The sequence below is a fragment of the Vipera berus genome (genome assembly GCF_964194415.1).
Source record: "Vipera berus genome assembly, chromosome: 3".
NCBI classification, from domain to species: Eukaryota; Metazoa; Chordata; class Lepidosauria; order Squamata; family Viperidae; genus Vipera; species Vipera berus.
In genome coordinates, this window is record NC_138204.1 from 40,909,173 (window position 1) to 40,932,825 (window position 23,653).

General features: G+C 40.4%; 1 protein-coding gene across 2 annotated transcripts; it reads right to left on the bottom strand.

The window, feature by feature from the left end:
- Positions 1–9,617: 9,617 nt before the first annotated feature.
- On the bottom strand, positions 9,618–23,492 carry ATP5PB (ATP synthase peripheral stalk-membrane subunit b). Of its 2 annotated transcripts, XM_081324573.1 has the most exons (7): positions 23,386–23,492; positions 23,242–23,290; positions 22,327–22,472; positions 20,948–21,111; positions 14,478–14,603; positions 12,035–12,214; positions 9,618–9,757 (listed from the first exon to the last, which is right to left on the bottom strand). In XM_081324573.1, the coding sequence occupies exons 1-7, from the start codon at positions 23,414–23,416 to the stop codon at positions 9,686–9,688; spliced, it is 768 nt and encodes a 255-aa protein (XP_081180699.1). In that variant the 5' UTR covers positions 23,417–23,492; the 3' UTR covers positions 9,618–9,685. The 2 variants fall into 2 exon arrangements, with proteins under 2 accessions (XP_081180699.1, XP_081180700.1); XM_081324574.1 differs by lacking the exons at positions 23,242–23,290; positions 23,386–23,492 and adding an exon at positions 22,678–22,868.
- Positions 23,493–23,653: the final 161 nt, after the last annotated feature.

The window sequence follows — 23,653 nt, forward strand, 5'->3', positions numbered from 1 at the left end:
TTCTGCTGAGCCCTCAGAGCCCTGCAGCTCCAGCTGTCTCTCCCTCAGGCTTGTGCGATGCTGCCGCCGCTTCAGCTCATTCCCCTCCCCTGCTACATTTGTTTAGGACAGTCGCATACCACCTGCCAGGTGCCAAAGTACCACAGGCGATACGCATACCACTGTTTGAAAACCCCTGACCTATAGTATAATCCTCCCTCTTTCTGTTTTTACCAACAGCAACCCTGTGAAGTAGTGTGAGGTAAAACTGCCCCAAAGTGCTTAGTGAGTTTGCTAGCTCAGCTTTGGTGGACTTGCATCTACCTGTCCCTTTGACCATTTACATACTTAAAACTTCCTCTGATACCCAACAATGTGAACTATATCAATAGATCTGTTTTCTTCTACCTAAGATCTGAATCATATGTACGTTTGGTGATTTTCCAGGGTAAAAAAAAAGTATCTTTGAATATCAGCTAGGCAGTGAGTTAAAATTAGACTGCAAAAGTTATTACACACGACTGAATCTATGTCTGCCAGTTTCTCAAACTGAGTTCAGTATTATAGGCAAAGATTGAGAATGAATTTCAAACTTTATTGTTGTTAAACACAGCTGTAATACTACCTGCCCATCAATGAGTGGAGAGTATGTTAATCTACACTTGAGGAATCTACAATAAACAGAAACTTTCAGTCCCAATACATTTTATCAGTCTTGGAAGGAATTATATAAACATTTCTGGAAAGCAGAACTGGCTCAAGGCCAGAATTAGTCATGTTTAAATGCGATTGAAATAGAGCTGTAATCAATTATGATGTATGTCATGACTGTTGCTATCAATCAGTCTTTCCAAAGAATCAGCTCTGAGTATCCCTTTCCCTTCAGAATAATTTATTTTGGGTAACCCTTTTCTTAACATAGGGGTGGTGTGGTGGTTCAGTGGTTAAGATGCTGAGTTTGTTGGCTGGGAAGCCAGCAGCCCAAATTTAAGACCTAAGCAACACGTGATGAGTTGAGCTCCCATCTTCGCTCCAGCTCCTGCCCATCTAGCAGTTCTAAAGCATGAAAATTGTGAGCAGATAAGTAGGTATCTTGTCGATAAGTAGATAAGTAGATAAGTAGGTAGCTTGTCGATCAGAAGGTTGGCAGTTTGGCGGGTCGAATCCCTAGTGCCGCGTAACAGAGTGAGCGCCTGTTACTCGTCCCAGCTTCTGCCAACCTAGCAGTTCGAAAGCACATAAAAATGCAAGTAGAAAAATAGGGACCACTACGGTGGGAAGGTAACAGTGTTCCGTGCGCCTTTGGCGTCTAGTCATGCCGGCCACATGACCACGGAGACGTCCTCGGACAAGCGCTGGCTCTTCGGCTTTGAAGCGGAGATGAGCACCGGCCCCTAGAGTTGGAAACGACTAACCTTTACCTTTAAGTAGGTATTACTTCAATGGGAAAGTAACAGCATTCTGTAATATCATCTTGGCCACATGACGGCAGAAATGTCTTTAGATAGCACTGGCTCTATGGTCTTGAAACAGAGATGAGCACTGCCCTTTATAGATGCAACAACTAAAGGAGTAAAATCCGCAGGGACTCCTTTAGCTTTTTTTTTCTTAACATGACTAGCTTCATTGAAACAAATGACATGTAATATGTAAAGGATGTATTAAGTTAGATGATGCTGATTGGATGAACGGAAATGCAAACAACGAAACATGCTACCTGAAATAACTAAAAGTTACAAACTAACAAGAGACTCAATTCTCAATTAACTTTGATATGTTACATAATAAGAAGGAAGGAAATGCACAATCTAGTTTCCAGTCAGACTCCCTGTCAGTAATAATTTGTGTGATGCTAGGAAGGTCTACTGGGTAAGCTATAGAAAAATGCTTTTTTTAAGAATTGAGGAATATCAGTCTTATCCTGAGATATGAAGGAGCTGATAAAAAAGTGGCAGAAGTTAATGAAGGAAGTGATAACTTTTAAAGAGGCAGAATCCCAGCAATATGGGAGACAGCTCCATGAGGGTACTCAATTACTATGTCATGTATGTACAACTCTTATTCCCTTGCCAAATCTTGCCAAGTCAAGATACTTTGCCCAAAATGAACCAAGTTACTGTACGGCATATAAAACAGAAATAGGGGAGACACAATAGCAGTATGCCACAAGGAAAAGGGGGTCACATTGTTCACCGGAGCACCAGAGGGAAGGACAAGAAACAATGGTTGGAAACTTATCAAAGAGAGAAGCAACTTGGAATTAAGGAAAAACGTCCTGACAAGTGAGGACAATCAACCAGTGGAACCGTTTGCCTTCAAAAATTGTGGGCGCTCCATCACTGGAGGTTTTTAAGAAGAGACTAGACAATCAGCTCTCTGAGATGGTATAGGTTCTCCTGCTTGAGCAGGGGGCTGGACTAGAAGACCTCCAAGATCCCTTCCAGCTCTATTCTATTCTATAAGATAGTAACTAATCAGTAAAATATGTGTCAAGGGCATATGAAATATACAGTTTTAATTTCTGAAATTCAAAACAAGCTAATTTTTTTAGTAATGAAGCTGCATAGAATTCTATTAAAAGCAACCCACTACAAAATATTGTGCTGCCATAATTCCAGTTAAGCTTAAAGTCAACATAAAGTTAAACAATTTGTTTTTCATAACATCTCAAACATTCTTTCTGTCCAATCTTTTTGTAATTGTTTTACAAAATTGAATTTGTCTTCAAATAGTTTTTATTTAGTTATTCCAGTCAACGTTTGATGGGCTACTCCCAGATAAAACTTTTGCTGTTTATTTACCATGCTTCAAACAAAAGTTTGCAAGTAATCCAGATTATAATCTTCCCCATTTGTCAATCACTTTTTTAAAAAACAACATAAACAGTGAAAAATAAAGTAGCTGTGCAGTTGTGTATGGAGATTCTCAGTCATTCTAGCCATGGTGTCTCAAAGGTGCTTTTTGAAAAGGCACCTTTGATTTTTTTCCTCCAGACATTTCGCTTCTCATCCAAAAAGCTTCTTCAGTTCTGATTGAATGGTGTGTGTGTTGGGGGGGGGGGAATGGAAGCATTTATATTCCTTTGCAGTTGTCTGGACAGTGAGGACCACTGGTTTGAAAGAGGGGTAAAAGGGGCCATTTATGTTAAAATTGAACAGCCCTCTCTCAACAAAGGAAGAATATGATCCCACCTACAGTATCTCCTGTTTACAACCCAGTCCTTTCAGCAGTTCCAAGAAGATTCCACACCCATTTGCACTCTGATTCTGGTGAGCCTGAGGGCACAGATAAACCCCCAAGTGGCCTCAACAGCTCTCAAAGAGTGCAAACGACCAGATGCCTGCAAAGGAATATAAATTTCATTCTTTCTTCTCTCCCCCCCCATCATTCAGTCATAACTGAAGAAGATTCTTGGATGAGAAGTGAAATATCTTCCTCAAGGAAAAAACCAAACCCAATTGCCTTTTGAAAAAGCATCTTTGAGACATAACTGTGCAGAGGGTTTGTGTGTGTGTGTGTGTGTGTGTGTGTGTGTGTCTGTGTGTGTGTGTCTGAGCTGTCTCTCTGAAAACCTCCTGGCACCTTCATATAAAGCATTATCCTACATGTGATTCCCTTGTTGGAAGAATGAATGTGAACTACAGATTTTCAATGACAGTGCAATGAATTTCAGTAGCCAGCACCACTTGGCCTCTCTCCTGTGCCTGCTCACTTATGAGCAGATAATGAGAGGTATCTATAATTAGGTTGGATGCTAAGGAGTTCCAGAATTAATTAAACTGAAAGCTGGTAATGGAAAAAAAGTCTACTCTCAGATGTCCGAATGTTTTAGAGGCAAATTGTTTCAATGGAATAAATAAAAAAGACAAACTAAAGGATTAAGTCTGCTCTGACTTCAATACAAAAAGGGTTATTTTATAATCTTTCTGCAAATGTACCATCTTAGAAACCAGAAGGAAGGGTGCTGATTGAAACAGGAAATGTGTGGCTTGTTGGGCAGAAAGGGATGTATTGACATTTTCACACAGAGAGACTTTCTCACAGAGAGCTACAGAGAGTATTTTGTAATGCTCAAGTTCAAGTAATGGAGATGCCCACCTGAATTTTTAAGAAAAATAACTTCTCTTCCTTTCTGCACAACCTAAGAGTAACATCTCCAGTTATAGATTGTTTGGCTTTGAACAAGAAACAGATGTTGCCTAAGGGAAAACATCTGTACCACAGACTGCTTGGGTCATTTGGCAAGGAGCCAGTGGAATTGTTTCACCTGGATGAAGATATTAAGTATATCATTGTCTGGTTGGAAGTCTTTACATTGCATGGAAAATACAATAGATACATTTTTCCCCTTACAGTTTGAATTACCAAGCAGTCAATATGTACTGAACTTGCTTCACTTTTATTTAATACAGTGCCTATTCCTTGCTCATATACCACAATTTGGCCTTATTATGGTTCATCGCACAATCAGCCAGATCTTCAGACTCGATTTGGCATTTTTATCATTAAAATTCACACACCACCCAACTCCCAGAAACTCGTGAGTGGTTTGCAAATTATTTAAAATATTAAAATGAGGCATTAGAAACATCAGGAAATAAGGGTAAGGATGGCAGGATGATAAATTGAGTGGGAATAATAGGAGGTTTTAGTGATCCTCTCCAACGGCTGGGGTGAAGAGCCAGGTCCTAAAGGCCCTTCCAAACACCAGCAGGGTGGGGGCCATTCAACTCTCAGGGAGAGTTTTCAAGATGTTTTCTATGCAACGCAAAGAAAAAGAGAGGAAGGGCCAGAGAGGGTTTCAACAGACATGGAAATAACAGAAAGATTGACTTCTGACTAAGGTAAGTGATATTATGAAGCAAAAACAATTCACATAATAGAACACACCACTTGTTTAACACTGGTTAGATAAGACTTTTCCCAATGTGATGGTCTCTAGGTTTCCTTAATTCCCAGACAAATTGGCTATGCTAGCTAGGAACTAAGAGAACTGAAATCCCTGTATGTAATGAAAAACCTTGGAAAGGCTGGATTAGAATAACTTCCAATAGATCCAGAATCTAAAGGGTTTGTCTTTGATTGTTTCTTCTTATCAATATCAGGCAATGAAATCAGTTCTTAGTGGCCCCTTTAGATTTAAGCATTGGAAAAAAATGTAGTCAAGTGAACTAGTTTTTCCCCCAAAAGGTAGCATTAAAACACACTCACACAGAGAGAGAGACAGACACACATACACAAGTCCCCCATCAAAACTAATATGCAATTCAACCTTCCCAATCCGGTATCTTTCAGATATGGAACTTCAGCTTCCATAATTCCAAGCACAGCTGTTGACTATGCTGAGATTTATGAGACACAAATTAGGACTAAAGTTCTAAATTAGGTGTGACTGATCTAGCATCTAAAAGCCATAACCTGGAGTGAAACAATTCACGTAGCTAAAATATTTAATACTTTGATACTCTGATGTAGTTGAGGTCATTTATGGGGTCTGTTGGGTTAATGTAAAGTGATTATCAGACATATACTGTACTTACAAAGAGAACATGGGAAGACCTGAGACAGGTACAGAGATGCTTGTAGAGAAAATGATCAAGAATTATTTCCCACCAGCACACGTCCAGAAATAATGGATGAGATTGCAGCTTTCTATATTTTGCTTATATATAAAGAAAAATTTCCTGAGAATGAGATCCGTTAAACACTAGAATAGTCTATTTTAGAAGCTGTGGGTTCTCCATCTTGGGAAATTTTAAGACGCTACATGGCCAGCTCTCAAGGATGATTTATTGGGTATTCCTGCATATTGCAGAAGGTTGGGAAAGATTATACTTATGATCCCTTCCAAATCCACCATTATTTAGTTCAGTGATTCTGTACACAAATAAGAACAAAGTCATTCTATTATTTGATATCCAAAAGTGAGGCAATTTAAAGAGTAACTGAACAAGCAATCAATTGTGGTACAGATTTTTAGAACATGTAGAAACAACTCAGGACAATATATTTTTTCTACTACTAGAAAGTGTGTGGGAAGATATAGGTTGGGCACATCCTTGTCACCATTTGGGTGAGAAATCAGCACATTGGATTTCCTTAACACGTCAAGTACAGTATACAGGAGAATGTTCCTATGGGACACAGTTGCCATCCTGTGGTCATTTATGTCTACTTTTCACTGTGGCATGGTGTGATTTTTGAGGTGCCTTAGAATTGACAATGAAGTGGTGGATTTCTGCCTTTTATTGTCAAACATCAACAATAAAGGAACAAGCAGTCAAAAAATATGCCATAGATTAGCATTTGGTGGAGTAGCCATGAAGGCCTTGGAAAAAGATATTTTGATGCCATGATGTCTCTACATTCAAAAATGAGAATCATGCAAGTATCCCTGTGAGACTTTATGGAAATGGAAATTGGACTTTGAAGAAGAGGAAAGAATATTGATAATTTTGAAATTCGAAATTGGGGAACAGTCCTGAAAATATTATAGACAGCCAAGAAAATATCACATGAAAGTAAATTTCTTTGCCTGTACACAATATCTGCACTGATGTTTGTCAAACATTTATTAAATCTGAAAATACTGTGGTGTTCTATGTACATTTTGCAGCCCACAGAGAATCCTTTCACTGGGCTTTGAAATGTTAAAGAGTTTAGCATCTACATTAAAAAAAACTTGTGCTTTGTTTTAACATTTTGTTAGCTACCTTCAGTACTCATCAGAGCAGAAAGCAGAATATTTCTATACAAAAATAAATTTGAGTTTAGCATCTCATATAGATTTGGGCAACATGCTTCCCTCCATTCCACATGGATTTAACCACATGCCATCTTCACACAGGCCTTCACCAACCAGAGGTACATGGATTTTAAAACACTGGTGACCAATTTACAGCTTCAAGGATGTCCAATTCCTCAGGACCAAGTGTTTCCCTGATGGGTTAAGTTAGACAATGAACTCCATACTATTTGTATAACTGGCACCCAATGCAAAGATCCTAGTAACTTGATCCAACAGATGCCCAGACCATTTCTTTTACGTGCTTCACTTGCTCTTTCACCATCCAGAAATAACTGGGTCACCTTAACTAAATTGCATATTCACTGCTCGTTGCCAAAGTAACGTTTTACCTTGCATAGATTTGCTTGTCTTCTACTAAGAGTGCTCTAGGCCAATGGCCCCCAACCTTTTGGGCACCAGGGACTGGTTCTATGGAGAGAAGTTTTTCCATGGACTGGAGGGGGCATGGTTTCATGTGCTGCCTGCATTCCGCAGATGGGGCTTTCCTTGTTTGTGCAGCCCAGTTTCTGGCATGCCACAGACTGGTACTGGTCCACGGACTTGGGGTTAGGGACCCTTGCTCTAGATATCTCTCGTAATTTCATCTCCTGGAGTGCCTTTGAAAAACTAAGGGGCTCCCTGAAATCCATGGATACTGCAGTTGTCAACCTATTTTCAGTAACAGCTAATGCCTCAGTCAAACCATGCAGGAGGACTCTTGGACAACCCCAAATATCCTCCCAAAACCAATGGGATCTATCAGGTATCTGGTTGGGTCAATCTAACATATTCTTGCTTGTTGCAAAGGGATCCCACACAAAACAAGACCAAACTAGAAATGACCTGTCCAATGCAAAAGAAAATTTCCAGATCATACCACTACTGCTATGAAACAAAATTCGTATCTGGAGTGATAACCAGGGCAAAGTTCTTGGTGGCCACAAATCTGTTCCTAATCTGCTTCTGACTCCATGATGAAGGAAGGCAGATTGAAGTCTTCAAAGGTCTGGAGAGTCGAAGATCTGGGAGTTGAAGTCCACAAATCTTAAAAGTTGCCAAGATTGGGGACCTCTGAAGTATTACACAGCAGGAAACTTGGTACAGTATCAGCAAGCCATCTAATTCCTAAAGCTCAATTTCAAGAACATTATTTTACATTTGGATATTTGAACAACACCATCCCTGAAAACCACAAGTCTCCCAGATAACAATAGCCACTTCCTAATTCCAGGATTGCAACTGATGTTGCTCCCAAAATCAGATAGGTACATTTCCAATAGGAGCTCCCCTCATGTTCAATCATAACTGCTATGTGGAAAACTATATAACATAACATTTAAAATTGTCTTTGATGCCTACAGTCAAGCTTGATTCAGAGGTTTTACTTATATTTAGAAATACATTCCTCCACAAGTTTATGTCTTTACTGGTCTCACCTTTCTTTCTATTAATATTTAGAGCTAATTTTTATCTAAAGTAAGCCAATAACAACTTTATAGTACTCTTATACCAGCCTTTTAATTACCAATATTTTGTAGCCAATTCAATTTTAAAATGTTACCACTCCCTATTTCTTTTAATAAAATTAATACAAATAAAGTTCTTATATGAAAAATATATAAGGAATGATCATAGGTTCAAAAGCAACCCCATTTTCCTCTCCATTTCCTAAAATAGTTTATATTGTTTTCATCAAGTAAGATACAAACGGAGGTTAATAGTAAAAAAGAAACATGTTTTCCCCCTGAAACATCCTATCCTCTTTAAATTATGTATTCTTGCATTCCAGTTCAGTCATAAATTCCATCATCTATATCTCCAGAATAAAAATGTCCATGGAGCTGCACATCTAATGAACCTTCCACATTTAATATTGTAGCTATTTATTCACACTCAGGCTATTAGAGAAATTCCTTATATATATGAACATAATTTACTATTTAATGTTAAGTAAAGGATTGAGAAATATGTATGAAAGCCTGGTGAATATCTAATAGGTGGTTGCAATTACTTTCAACTACCTTTTCAGTTTGATATTACTGGGTAACTGGTATATGGTGAAATAAACATATACAGAAATGAATCCTCTATTTTACATTTTGATCTTATTAAATACACAAGGTATAAATGATGTTAGATTACTGTGAACATATGCTGCCAAGTAGTAAGGTCAGTCCCATACCAAGACTGACACAGGGCGATTCTTTTAAGATGTTCGTTATTGTTTTAAACCAATAGACAAAATCTTGCCAAATTGAGCATTCTACTATCTTCATTTACAATATACTCTGTGAAGCATTAGAAATTATTTTCACCCTCTTTCTGTCACACATAATATCTGGGCTGAGTTGCCTCTTACTTCTTTGGAATGCACCACCCCGCTTCTGGGAATCCACCTCCTTACTACATTCCATCAGAGGGTTGCTACTAGGTATTTACTGCATTTGAAGAGTAACAGTTAACAGATCTTACTAGCCCAATATTAAATCTTTAAAAAGTGCTATTTGCTGATCTACTGAATATTGAACTGTTACTGAAATTTCAAAAAATCCCAAACTCTGATCCTATGCCACCAGTATGCCACTATTTTAAATGTTGTATTAACTATAATTAAGTTGATTTCTTACAACCTGTTTCCACATTTGTGAAGAGGCCTGACAAAACACCTCTTCTGAATTGTTTATAAGTGTGTGAAACAGTATTAGCCATATTTAGAGAAGACAAATATAAATTTCATTTACCGTACATCATTTTATGGTTGAATTTGCAAAGATAACTCCTTTTCTGAATATTGTGATGTGAAAATATAAGGAGAGGAACACATTCAAGGAGCTTTCAGAGTAAACAAAACCAGGATACATATGTTTTAATTAAGGATAGAAATTGTACAATTCTGGAAGTTACAACTTAATGTTTGACTTAGAGAGATGCTTGAGCAGACTTTGACAGTGCTTTTAGGTCCAAGAGGCATTTAGCGATGCTCTCCTTCTCCTATAATATAGAAAAGAAATTAACATTTTAGTTGAAAGAACCTACAGAAAATATTCAAAATCTGGAGAAGGTTAGTTTTGGAGTTCACTGCAGCTTTATGATTCTACAGTTGACTTCTGTACAAATACAAATTACATGCTATTAAATGCACAGAAACTTTAAAACACTTACTCTTGATTGAAATTAAGAATTTAAAATTGAGAATGAAGTTACTTAAATTGCATATGACCTTTCCAAAACTCAGTATTAAAAGAAAAAAACATCTACTGATTAGATATAAAACTACACACACAAACACAAAAATAAGAACACACTTGGTTCTTAAATAAGTCTTCAGGTCAATGAAGAAAAAATGTAATATAAAAAAATCCGTTCCTAGAGAATCTAATTGATATCATGAAACATTTGACTCTTTACCCAATCCACTAAGTCTGCTATCTTAAAATGTAGATAGAAGATTTATGAAGACTGCCCTAGACCAATTGCCCTATATTTAGAATAAAAGTATGTTGTTAAAGCATATTGTTGCTATATAAAGTAATCTTTTCAGCATGGAATGATATGAAAAAATATAAGACAATTTTATGGGGGAAAAGTGTGCCATCTTATTTTAACATTTTCTCCATTTTAAGGAAAAAATAATTAAAAAGCCTTTCTACCACAATTACAATGGAAAATTATGTCCAAACACAGTGACTAACCTCAATTTTTTAAAAAAAGAAAAACTAAGACCAATAGTTTGTTATTAAAGTTCAGAAAAACAGAAGTTATGGTTGATAACTATGCATTTAAAGTAAAATAGGTTTTGGGCCTCTAGAGAATCAATTGCATTCTATTAATTTTATACAGAAATATTTAGAAAAATTTCCCATTCCAAATTCCAACGGAGCACCACATACTTTTATATATGCTTAGCCATGATTTGTTGAATAACTCATACTTGGCTGAGTCTACAAGCCATGTTTTGCCAAGCTTGTAAAATAAAGAAATCAAAGCAGTTTTGCTTAGAGACCAACATGGCTCTTAGCCCCAACTGAGTGATTTAACAAATAAGTTAAAAAGTAATAGCTATTATTCTAACAATGAATAACAGTGAAGTTCCCAATCTCTACAGAGTGTGGAATTTTGAGGTGTATTATTGGGGGCTTTGAGAAAATAGCTACTATGGTGGGCATAGTCACCACGACACACACATTATTAGAAAGGAAGCTTTTTCTCATGCTTCCTTTAACTTTTAAAGAATGAGAATCTCAGTTTATATTTGTCTGTATTCCTTTCCAAATAAAGTACTGGGCTGTCATCCATTACTTTGTAATAAGGATTTTGAAGAGCCCATCTGCTATGTGGAATTGAGGAACGAAGTTTGTACTTTGTTTTACAGCTTACTATATTTAAAGTAAATAAAATAAAATAGCCAAGATTGAGAAAAGACTTGGACATCTAATTGCTTTCCTACCTGCCCAAAATGGAAAGTTGATATAATTCTTATTTGTAAGAACATCACATCGCCACTTTGAAAATAAAATAGTATTTATTTATAGGCTAACATTTGTAGCCTATGACAACCATTTGTGACACTGTTCATAATTTTCCCTTATTTCCACTGGCCCCAAAATATTGCTTATCCCTCAATAAGTATTAAAGGATAATATCTAAGAGTTGCTTTTGTTTGTATGTCTTGTTTAGTCAAAAAAGATCGATCTGCATGCTTTGAAATTAATTCAAAACTACACTAGGACTCAGAACTGTAGGATCTTTAGAGCAGCCAAGCCACATTTTTTTAGACTTCTGTGTGGCCATGAACACAGCAGTGTCTCTTTCCAGTCTGTGTGGAAACTTGACAAAAAGACATGGATGCTTTAAAGCTGGGTTCCCCAAAGTGGTCAACACTAACCCCCAACGGTTAATGTTGCTGTTGTTATTACTGTAGGAGCATTATTAATTAAAACAATATTTATTAAATTATTTTCATATAATATATATTTGGAGATCAATGAACAATCTGAAACTTTATGAAGAGGTTGATAAGCTGAAAAATCTGCAAGTCCAGCATATATTCTGAAAACCTCTTCTATGATTAATATGGTTCATCAACAAAATACAGAAGAGTAAAATCATTAAAATGAAATATTAGTTCTAGATCAAGAAGATACATCTATTACCCAACTGGATAGATATAATAATTTTTCACTATGGAAGTAAAGGAAGGGAAAGCTAGTGGCTTTTTCAGTAGTAAAATGGCCACAAGCTACCTGCAAAGGAATGTTTGCTAAGTACCTGTTGGGCGGTAACACTCTGCCAAACACTTTGTTCTACCCAATTGATCATATGATCTCGTTCAATACGCCGCTTGAGCTGCTGTAATGCAATTTGATAATCTAGCCTCTTCTTCACTTCCTTGGATACATGGAGAAGCCTTTCTCTATAGTTGGCCTCCAGGACCATAGCAACATTGTTCTAAAGTGACAAGAAAACATGAGATTCCTTATTGTTTTGATTACCATGCTTATGTGATATATTCAGTATTCATAAATAAGCAGAATATATAGATATGCACGAAAAGCCACAAATTCAACCAATATGAAAATAATCCGTATTCCCAAAGCAAGATATAAATGACAAGTTTAAATATTTGCAATTCTCTTTTGCAGATTTTTATTTCTGACATTTCCTTTCTTCCAGTAATACGTAATCCATGTAATATACAGGTAATCCTTGACTCATGACCACAATTGAGCCCAAGTTTTCTGTTGGGAAGAGACAGTTGCCAAATTAGTTTTGCCTCCATTTTATGACCTTTCTTGTCACAGTGAATCACTGCAGTTGTTAACATGGTTGTAAAGTGCATCTGGCTCCCCCACTGACTTCACCTATCAGAAGGTTGCAAAAGATGGTCACAGGACTCTGGGACACTGCAATCATCATAAATACATGCCAGTTGCCAAGAGTCCAAATTTTGATCATGTGACCACGGAGATGCTGGAATGGTCATAAGCGTGAGAAACAGTCATGTCACTTTTTCCAATACCATTGTAATTTCACAAAACAAACTGTTTTAAGTCAAAAAACTGGATTTGGCATTTTTATCCACCTACTGAATCCTTCCCAAGGACCTGGGATAGGCAGATGCTAACGTTTGATGGTGCTAAAGGTATTGTTGCAGGATGTAAGCTGTTCCAAGTAAAGCTGCCTTTTGCAAATTGATTTTGTCAATGCCAAAGCTATTCAAGTGGTGTTGCAGTGGTTTTGGGACTGAAGCCAAGAAGCCTACTATTGATACTATTTTTGTTCTTTTGCCCCACTCCTTCTATTTCTATTTGTGGTCTTTGTATTTTGTTATCTTCTCTAGTTCTTTTTCTTCTATTCTGCTATCTCCAGGTGCTGCCATATCTACCATCCAGCCTTTTTTGTCTTTCTTATCAACAATGGTCAATTCTGGGGTGTTATATAGCAGGGTTTTAATGTACTGGCCATACAATTCTTAGTCTTCCCATGTCTTTTTTATGTTCATTTGGTCTTCCTGCTGGCCAGTTTGATCTCTCCAGTACTTAATAAGCCTTCCTGGTAGCTTCAGTACATCTTACTCATTATCCTTCAGATATTCTTCCCATATCTTATTATTTAAAATTTAATTTTCAATTAGATTCATAATCTGGGACTGGTAAAAACTTAGCAGTTCATCCTAATCAAGGACCAAAAAGCAGTTAAGGTAGCGTCTGAGTGTACTGGCAGTTCCGAGTAGGGTTTTTTTGTTTTTGTTTTGCAAAGTCAGAATATTCAGGTCTAATAAGTTCAAAAATTCCATGTATCTAGGCCGCCCTTTGGGTATTGCTCCAAGGGCTCTTATTACTACTGGTACAACCATTGATTTCTTTCTCCATAGTCACTCAGCTTCAATTTACAAATCACTACATTTTGTTATTTTTTTTGTAGCTGTTTCTCTTCAATGCGTGCATCACCTGGTATTGCAATATCAGTGAACCAGACTTTTTTCTTTTCCACAACAGCGATGTCAGGCAACTCAATCATGACATAGTAGATAATCAGTCTGAGATTTTGCTGCAGCCACTGATAAGGTAATTCACTGTTTCATCTATTATTATTGTTATTATCTATTATTGTTATTATCTATTTTCATACATAGAGATGGCAAAGGAGTAAATATAAATCAAAAAGCATGATTGTTTCAATTATTTATGATGAAAATGATAGGACTAGTGAAAAAAACACAAATGATGATAGTTCATGTTTTGGTGATGTCAAGAGCATAAAAAAGTGCACATGTGCACAAGGAAAAGAAGACAATGGAAGAAATGAGTATGAAAACAGAACAGAAAAGACATATGAATCTTGTATAAAAAAGTATTAGATGATGAAGTGCAATTCACAGAGCACAGGGTACCTGAATGAACCATTCTGTACCAGTTGTAGTTTTTAGTGCTTTTCAGGGACAGATCCATATAGAGTATTTCAGAACAGTCCAGCTATAATATAACTAAGGCATGAACTGAGTACTGCTCTCACAAATCATGTACTATAATAAAAATAAAACTATGTATTCATTATTATAATAAGTTACCAGAGGGACTTGGTAAGACAACTTTATAACACCCAGAAGTTTGGATTTAACTCCTGTCAGCCCTAGCTGATTTGGACAAGAAAAGTGTTTGTGACAGTTGTTTGCAAGTAATTTTTAGAACTATTCCATTTCCTACTGTACCCGCTTGGCATCAAAGAGATAGTGGCGACCCTCAAGTCTCCATTGTACTTTTTTCTCCTCCTCAATTCCGTCCTGGCATCTATTTATATAAAAACTTTTTAAGTCCTCGTAAGCAGCAAGTTCCTCCTAAAATGAGAGAAGTATAAGCCAGTTTAATCCTAAAAGAAATCATATTGTTCAAAGTTTTTTGCCATATACCAATTTTACCTTGATTCAATACTATCAAAAACAGTATATTTACTTTTTAAAAAATGAAATTAGATAAAAGATGACAAACACAAGCAATTTAACATCATAGGCTGCATTCAGATTGAATTCTGGTTTAACTGCTAACAAGAATACAGGTGGTCACTGCTCTCATTTGATTCCTTCTACTAGCAAGAATGGCCAAGCACATAAAGATGTTTACTTGTTTTATTTATGATACACAGAACTGTGGTTTGTTAGAAGAAACTAGAATAACTAAGACCTATTTTCTCATTTTATGAGACAAATGTGGCAGACTTCCCAGTTCATATAATGTTGAATACAGGAGACAGTGTTGTCTCTCCCTTTAGTTAAGTAGCAAGCAAGAATACTAGCTGTTTAAAATTAAACAGCTGAAACAAGCAAATAAATAAATAAATAAATATATCAGTTTACATTTTTCTCTACTTGAATAGATAAATAATATATGGGTGTATCGTCCTGACTCAGATAATAACATTCCAATTGCATGACATGGCATCTCCTAACTCTGGACAACCATTCTAGTAATCTCTCTCTCTCTTTCTCTCTCTCTCTCTCTCTCTCTCACACACACACACACACACACACACAGCTGGAATATTCAGATACATTAAATTCTGTAAGTTTTATTGGGCAGTTTTATTACCTCCTTGAAAGCCTTGACATTTCACAAATAACAGCACAGGCTAAGAAGGAAATACAGTTAGTCCTCAGGTTAGAACCATTCGTTTAGCGACTTACTGAAGTTATGATGGTGCTGAACAAAAGCTAGTTACAACTACCGTGTTTTCCCCAAAATAAGCCCTAGCTTGATTTTTACTTGCGCCTAGTATAAGTCCTACCCAATAAATAAGCCCTAGTTAAGACCTCTGGCTGTAAGAGGTGGGACAAGGCGCATGCGTAAAAATAAAGCTACGGTGGGGATGGGGTGGTGGAGCTGCCCCGTGCTCCGTACCCGCTTACCTCAGGGTCCTCGCACCCAGGGCACTCCCCACTCGGTGACCTCCCCCACCAGTTCAACGACCTGGCTGCCCACCTGCCTCTTCCTTTTCACTTCCCTCCCGAGCCGGACTGCCATGCTACAGAGGATGGGCCTTCCCCGGCCCCCTCCACCATTTCGGAGCCAGGGGGGAGTGATTTCTGCCGCTGGAGGGGCTTTCTTCGGTTTCTGCCACTCCCACTTTGCCCTGCAGATCACCTGCCCGACGGCAGCCACCACCTTCTTCTCCTCTGCCAACTCTCCTGTGGCTTGTGCTGTGACCGACAGGCACAAGCCTCCCCTGCTTCCTCCCTCCGCCAGCCTTCTGTCATTGCCGCTGCACTTTGTTGCCACCCTACATCGACCTGTGTCTTCCTTCTCTGTTCTGGAAATGGCAGCCCTGTTTTCTGCTGCTTTCCTCCTGGCAGAAAGGAGGATGCTTTGTATGGTGGGACGCTAAGTTTTGGGATAACTATGACAGCTGGAGCTGGGCAAGGAAGGCCAGGCTCCCCTTCACCGATGGTTCTGCAAAAAATGAGGAGCAGATCCGCTTCCTGCAGGGTTGGCCTCAGCACCCGCTTCGGACGACAAACAGAAGAGCTTTGCTCCAGGAGGCCCTTTGAAATTGTTCCCCCACCCTTCACTTTTCTGCCTTAAAATCTAGAGCAGACACATTTTCCTCCTTATCAGCTGAGGATACGGTAGCTATGATTTTTGTAAGAAATTGAGTGTACCAAGATGTGTGAGTCCAGCCCCCTCAGCATGGGCCGGCCCTGTGGGAAGTGGATCCGCTTCTCAAGAGCTTTACAGAACCATCGGGGAAGGGAAACCTGGCCTTCCTCGCCCAGCTCCAGCTTGCATAGTTTTCCCGGACCTTAGCATCCTTCCTTTCCTCCCTTCTGCTGGGAGGAAAGTAGCAGAAAATGGGGCTGCCATTTCCAGAACAGAGAAGGGAGATGAGGGCCGATGCAGAGCAGCAAGAAAGTGTGGCAAGAAACTGTGATGGCAGAGACAGAGGGCTGGCAGCAGGGGAGGCCTGCGCCCGTCCCGGTCATGGCGCAAGCCACAGAATTGGTGGAGGTGGCTGCCACCGGGCAGGTGATTTGCAGGGTGAAGCGGGTGGTGGGGACCAAAGAAAGCACCTCCAGTGGCAGACATGGCTAATGTACAGCCGGGTCAGATCCTTTTGCTGACACTCACCCCTGGCTCCAAAACGGTGGATGGTGAGGCCCCTCCTCAAGAAGCCTGCCCTGGACCCGGCTATTTTGAACAACTACCGTTCGGTCTCCAACCTTCGCTTTCTTGCGAAGGTTGTTGAGAGTGTGGTGGCTCATCAGCTTCCTCTGTTCCTGGAGGAAGCAGATTATCTGGACCCCTACCAATCGGGCTTTAGGCCGGGGTACAGCACGGAGACGGCATTGGTCGCACTGGTGAATGATCAATGGCGGGCTCGGGACAGGGGTCATTCCTCTGTTCTAGTCCTATTAGACCTCTCAGCGGCTTTCGATACCATCGACCATGGTATCCTGCTGCGGCGTCTCAGGGGATTGGGAGTGGGAGGCACTGTCTTACAGTGGTTCTCCTCCTACCTCCTGGGTCGTTCGCAGTCGGTGTTGGCAGGGGGACAGAGGTCGGCCTTGAGGCCTCTCGTTTGTGGAGTCCCTCAGGGGTTGGTCCTCTCGCCCCTCCTGTTCAACATCTATATGAAACCGCTGGGTGAGATCATTCGTGGTTTTGGGGTGGGGTATCATCAGTATACTGATGATAGCCAGCTTTTTATTTGCACCCCAGATCAACCCAGTGATGCCTTCTCCGTGATGTCCCGTTGCCTGGAGGCGGTCCGGGTTTGGATGGGGAAGAACAGGCTTCGTCTAAATCCCAACAAGACCAAGTGGCTGTGCATACCAGCATCTCAGGTTGTCCATTCTATTCCATCTTTATCTATAGGGAGTGAGGTGTTACCCCCCCCCCCGTAGATAGGGCTCGCAACTTGGGTGTCCTCCTTGATTCACAGCTCAGTTTTGAAGATCATATAGGAGCTGTGACCAGGGGGGCTTTTGCCCAGGTTCGCCTGGTGTGCCAGTGCGGCCCTACTTGGACCAAGATGCTCTACGCACAGTCACTCATGCGTTCGTGACCTCTCGGATAGACTACTGCAACGCTCTCTACATGGGGCTGCCCTTGAATACCACTTGGAGGCTCCAGCTGGTGCAGAATGCGGCCGTGCGAGTTGTGATGGGGGTCTCCCGATACTCCCATGTAACACCTCTGCTCCGCGAGCTGCACTGGCTTCCAGTTGTCTTCCGGGTGAGATTCAAGGTGCTGGTGATGACCTATAAAGCCCTAAATGGCATGGGTCCGGGTTATTTACGGGAGTACCTTTTGCCGGCGTTAACTTCCCATCGTCCTGTGCGCTCCCACAGAGAGGGCCTCCTCAGGGTGCCGTCGGTCAGGGATTGTCGACTGGCGGCCCCCAGGGGGAGAGCATTCTGTGTGGGCGCGCCTGCCCTCTGGAATCAGCTTCCTGTTGAGCTCCGGATGACTCCCGACCTTCGCTCTTTTCGCCGCGACCTGAAGACTTGGCTATTTGAACTTGCTGGCCTGGACTGAGGGACTGGGATTTTAGATCTTAAATTTTAAAATTTTAAATTTTAGAATGTGTTTTATTGTTTAGGGCCATTTGGTTTAATTTCATTTTAATTTTTGTATATTATGTGTTGTTCATAGTGTTTTAATTGCCCTGTACACCGCCCCGAGTCCCTTGGGAGAGGGGCAGTATATAAATCCAACAAAATAAAATAAACAAATAAATCCTCCACAGCATGACAGTCCAGCTCAGGAGGGGAGCGAAAGGGAAGAGGCAAGTGGGGAGCTGAGTCATTGAACCAGTGGGGGGGGGGTCACTGAGCAAGGAGTGGCCTGGGTGCAGGGACCGTGAGGTAAGCAGGTACAGGCATGTGGGGGAATCTCTACTCCCCCAAAATAAGACATTCCCCCCAAAATAAGAACCAATGCATTTTGTGTGTGTAAAAAAGAAATGTAAGACCGGGTCTTATTTTCAAGGAAATACGGTAGTCTTTGAAGTGCTATTAGTGACACTTGATCAAAATGAGCACTAGGGCCAGGCGACCAGTCTATATTTACATCATAGCATCCCACGGTCATTTTCTCCCGCCATGTGAGAACCATCCAACACCCACCTATCTCCCCCAATTCTGCCCATTTGGGCACCTTGCATTCACCACCTACCATGCCATTGCCATCCCAGCTGACCTTAACCATTTTCTTCCTCCAACTACTGGCCTGGGATCTATGTGCTTTGCAAAGATGCATCTCTGGACATGTGTGGCAAGGTGACAGAGCCTTGTCTTCCAAAAGGCCAGCCTCTTTTCTCTCTCCACATACCTCTGCCCTTTCAGCCACTATAGACTCTGCCACCCCCATTCCCAGCTGGCCTTCTCCCCTTCTTTCTCCTCCTGCTTGTCTGGGATCTAGGCACTGAATGAAGATGCAGCCCAATGATGTGTACTGTGAGCATGGCAGATCAGCAGAATGTTATATGCCAAAGAAAGCTTGCCAGACCCAGCAGAGAACAGGCAAGGTGGCATTTGTGGGCAGGGGATCCCCATCTTCTGCTGCCACTGTGAGCAGCAAGATCCTGCAGACCATGGAGAGTACAGCAGGACAGGCTGGTGAAGCGCAGCACCCTCATTTGCTGAGCAAAACAGGAGAGGCAGCAGCAGATCCCTGGGCAAAGGTGGTTATTGTGCAGGAGGTGCTGTTCAGGATGGCAGTGGAACTGGAGGAAGCAGAAGGTTGAGGGCTTCCCAGAGGCACAGCACATGCTCTCCAGGACATTTTGGGAATGCTCCTAAAGAACCAGCCTGTGAGTTTCAATGAAGGATGGACATGAGCCCAAAGAGCCTGCCCACACACCCTCTGCTCACTCTGTCCAGCCTTACTCTTGCAAAGCCGTGTAAAGGGCCAGCAGCTTCCAACGCATGCTGTGGAATATATATTGGAAACACTCCTGGAGAACTAGCATGTGGGCTTCAGCAAGGGGGAGAGGCGAGCCCAGCACCAAAAGAGCCTACTCATTTCCTACTCTTCTACCACCTCGAATAGTACTTCCTGCAGAGTTGCCATCTTTGCCCAGGGAACCACTTCTGCCTCTCCTGCCCCACCCAGCCACAGAGTATAGTGTGGTTTGCTGGCCTGATTCACTGCACTGTTCACAAGCTGAGGGCTTGTTCCTTGCATTGCAAAATGGGGCTCCTCCACTCACCCTACCCCACTGCTCATCTGCCCGCTTTGTTCTGTACATCTCCAGCCTAACCTGGCAAGCTTCCTTCAGCAGACAAGTCTCTGATACACTCCCAGGGCTGTGGCCTTTCCCAGCACCTGGATTCCAGGCCAGCACTGGGAGGAAAAGAATGATGAAAGTCAGTTGGAACAGCGATGGTGGCAGCAAAATACAAGGCAGTCAAAAGAAGCAAGTGGGGAGAGGTGAAGCAGAGGAGGTTCGAGCAGAACAGAGAATGAAGTCCTTGTCTAACAACCACAGTCGTGGCCTAATGACTGCAATCTGGATTGCAAGCATTGCTATCACTAAGCAGTGTAGTCATATGATGCTTTGCTTAACAACTACTGCTTTTAGTGATGCAAATTCCAATTCCAATTAGAGCTGTAATTCAAGAACTATCTGCAAGATAATTTTGAATAACATAAAAGATTACAATTGTGTTACAATTCTATACATGTTTATTTAGGATGGAGCTTGGATGAAAATCATGGAATTAGCCTGTGTAAATACATGTATGATATTTTTGTCAAACTGCTTGCCCTTACAAATCTGGGTTTTGCAGGGCTGTACAAACCTAGATATTTGATAAGGCTTTGGGAGGATGCTAGTTTGGGTGTGCCCCTGATGGATATAATTTTTATTATATTATTTTTGTCTTTCTTTTTTGTTGCTTTTAATGCATTGTATTTTCCTGCAAATGATTCACAACTAGCCTACAGCAACTAGAAATCTCAGTAGTAAATAATTAAAATAGGAGTTAGAAAGACCAAACTTAGATTGGGAGCAATTTATTACCAAAATAGTGCTTGCAGATACCAAAAAGTATTCTGTATTCTAAAAAATCCTTTCAAAATGCCTCACATTATACAGAATATATTAAATTGTAATATTCCTGGGAATATACCAACAACAAAATAAGCTATTCAACAAAGTATAATAAAATTGAAGCACTATACTTACGTCCATTGTTTTGTCAAGAAAAGCTGCTACAACAGGACCATATTTCTTAACTCCATAGACTATTAAACCCACAACAATAATACCAGATACCGTTTCATGATTTATTACATAAATTTCCTTAGAGAGGAAGTAGAGTGTCAGTCCAGTTGCAAGCATATATGGACCTAGCAATAAGCAAAATGTAATATTATACAGAGGGCAGAAACACTCAATATAATGGAAAGGAGCTAAAATGATCCTCAAGATTATCGTGCACATTATCTTTCCCCCGTATGTAAACTGCAAGAGGCAAAAGGTATTGCTCTTGAGGCAGGCTCACATAAGCCTGAAACAAGAAGTGCAAACCTTAATTTGCAGTTTCTTCTTTCAAAATTTCATCAAGATATAGCAATTAAGCAATTTTAATAAGCAATTAATAATTTTAATATTAAAGTAATATTTAAGGGACTTTATCATTTTACCACTTTCTCTAAAATGCTACTGGTTTATACGAATCAGTATTGACTCCTGGTGACTGCCTGGTCAAGCCTCTGTAGTTTTCTTGGCAAGATTTCAGAAGGTGTTTGTTATTGCCTGCGTCCTAGGACTGACACAGAGTGCCTAGTTCAAGGTTGCTTTTGCCTAGGGTAGGTTTAGACTTTACAGACTCCCCGTTCCTTAGCTTGGTGCTTAATCACTACACTAAATTGCCTCTGTAATCATAATAGAGTCAACTTGTAATAGGGCTTTTCCACATGATAAAAAGAACAAGAAGGGCTCTGCTAACTTTGAAATGAGTCGATCAATACACAGATAACTATAAAAATATTTGTCCTTTTTTAAAAGAAAAATTGCAGAACTGTTTCTCCCTCAAGATATCTAACCATCTCACCAAGTCAGATAGGATGGGTGTGCCCCAGGTCTCATCCTTTAATTGTTGTCATATAGTGAGACTCAGAAAGGATATCTTCTCCACTCCTGCTCCTGCCCTGTGGAACACCATTCACTCAGAAACCCGTAAAGCCTTGGCACTTCTGCAAATATTGGGGTAGAACAAAGCTAAAGTCCAGAAAGGTAGAATGCTAATATGTGGGAGTGTGTCACCCCAGACTGTCAGTTTTAATTGTGGCTATCTGCTAACAATAAATACATTCAAAAATTAATTGCACAAGCCTGCATTTGCCACAAATAAGTTTAAATGCATAATTTAAAAATCAAATCACATATATATTCATAGTATTTATCATTTCACTGCCAGTGATTAGTATAATAAAATATCCTCGCAGTAAACCATTAATAATGACAGCATCTCAATATTCCATAATGTATACATAAAATACTTTGAAAAAATCAGGGATTAAGTGTACTAAATAAATGCTAGAATAGTTCCAAAGGTATACCTGTGACTCCTGTTTTAGGATATAAAAACTGGAAAAATTCTTCAGGGATTATTCCATGGCGAACTTTTCCTCCTTTCTCTGGAACAGATGGCACCGGAGCCAAGTGTTGTTGACTTGTGTGAAGTGATCTTGATGCATGAATTATGCTATAATTAAAAAAAAGCCATTTAACATCTTTGCTAAATATTGGGCTCCATAATTTTGCTAAAAATAATCAGGCAATAACTTTTAAGGGACATAAATAAATGCAAACAAAAAGATTAAAAACTTGCATTATGAATACCATGAATACGTATGTGATCTTAAGTAGAAATACAAATATTCTAATCAATCATCACTATGCAAAATTACCTTTGCACAAGAAAATGTATTACAAAGACCATCTTTCAGATAGGTAATATGGGGACCAGAGTTGAATAAATGTATCCTCCTCCACAGTACATTTTCCAAAATTGGATTGCTTGTACAAGCCAGGGCAATTCATTACATTTTTCAATTCCACCGAACTACCAAAAGCAGGGTTTTATTTTGTTTCCCATATTTTGTGATCATAAATCTGCATCAATGTATAAATCACAGTAAACGCGGTCAAGAGCCGCTGATGAACTGCAGGGTTCATTGCAAAACCCCTATTTCATCTAAGACAGGGGTCTTCAAACTTGGCCCTTTTGTGACTTGTGGACTTCAACTCCCAGAATTCCTCAGCCAGCATGGCTGGCTGAGGAATTCTGGGAGTTGAAGTCCACAAGTCACAAAAGGGCCAAGTTTGAAGACCCCTGATCTAAGACTTTCAACCAAAAGGCCTTTGGCATCCAAATGAGGATATTCACCTGGAGAAGAAGACCCAGATGCCGACTGCCTTTCAAGGCCATCAGCACGTCCCATTCCCTTTCCCACTGACCCAGCTATACTCACCCCGGTGACAGGGAGGGTAGAGCCACCGAGCCCTTCAGGCCGGCCGGGGCTGCAGAAAGCAAAAGAGCAGATCAGGTCACAGTGCAAGGCCCCCCCTTCCCGGGCTCACGCCCCCCCCGGGCCTCCCCTTTCTCATTCACTCACCCAGGACACGCAACGCCAACCGAGAGAGCATCGTGCCTTCCCCAGCACTGCCCGACGTCCCTATGACCCCCCGGCCACAACTCTAAAATGGCCGCCCAGGTCACGAGAGTCTCGCGAGATAACCGGACTCGCGCTGTGTCCTCCTAAGCACCGCCTCCGACTCAGCGGCTATCACCATAGAAGCAGGGGTAGGCGACCTCGGCTCTTTAATGACTCATGGACTTCAACTCCCAGAATTCCTGAGCCAGCTTGGCTGGCTCAGGAATTC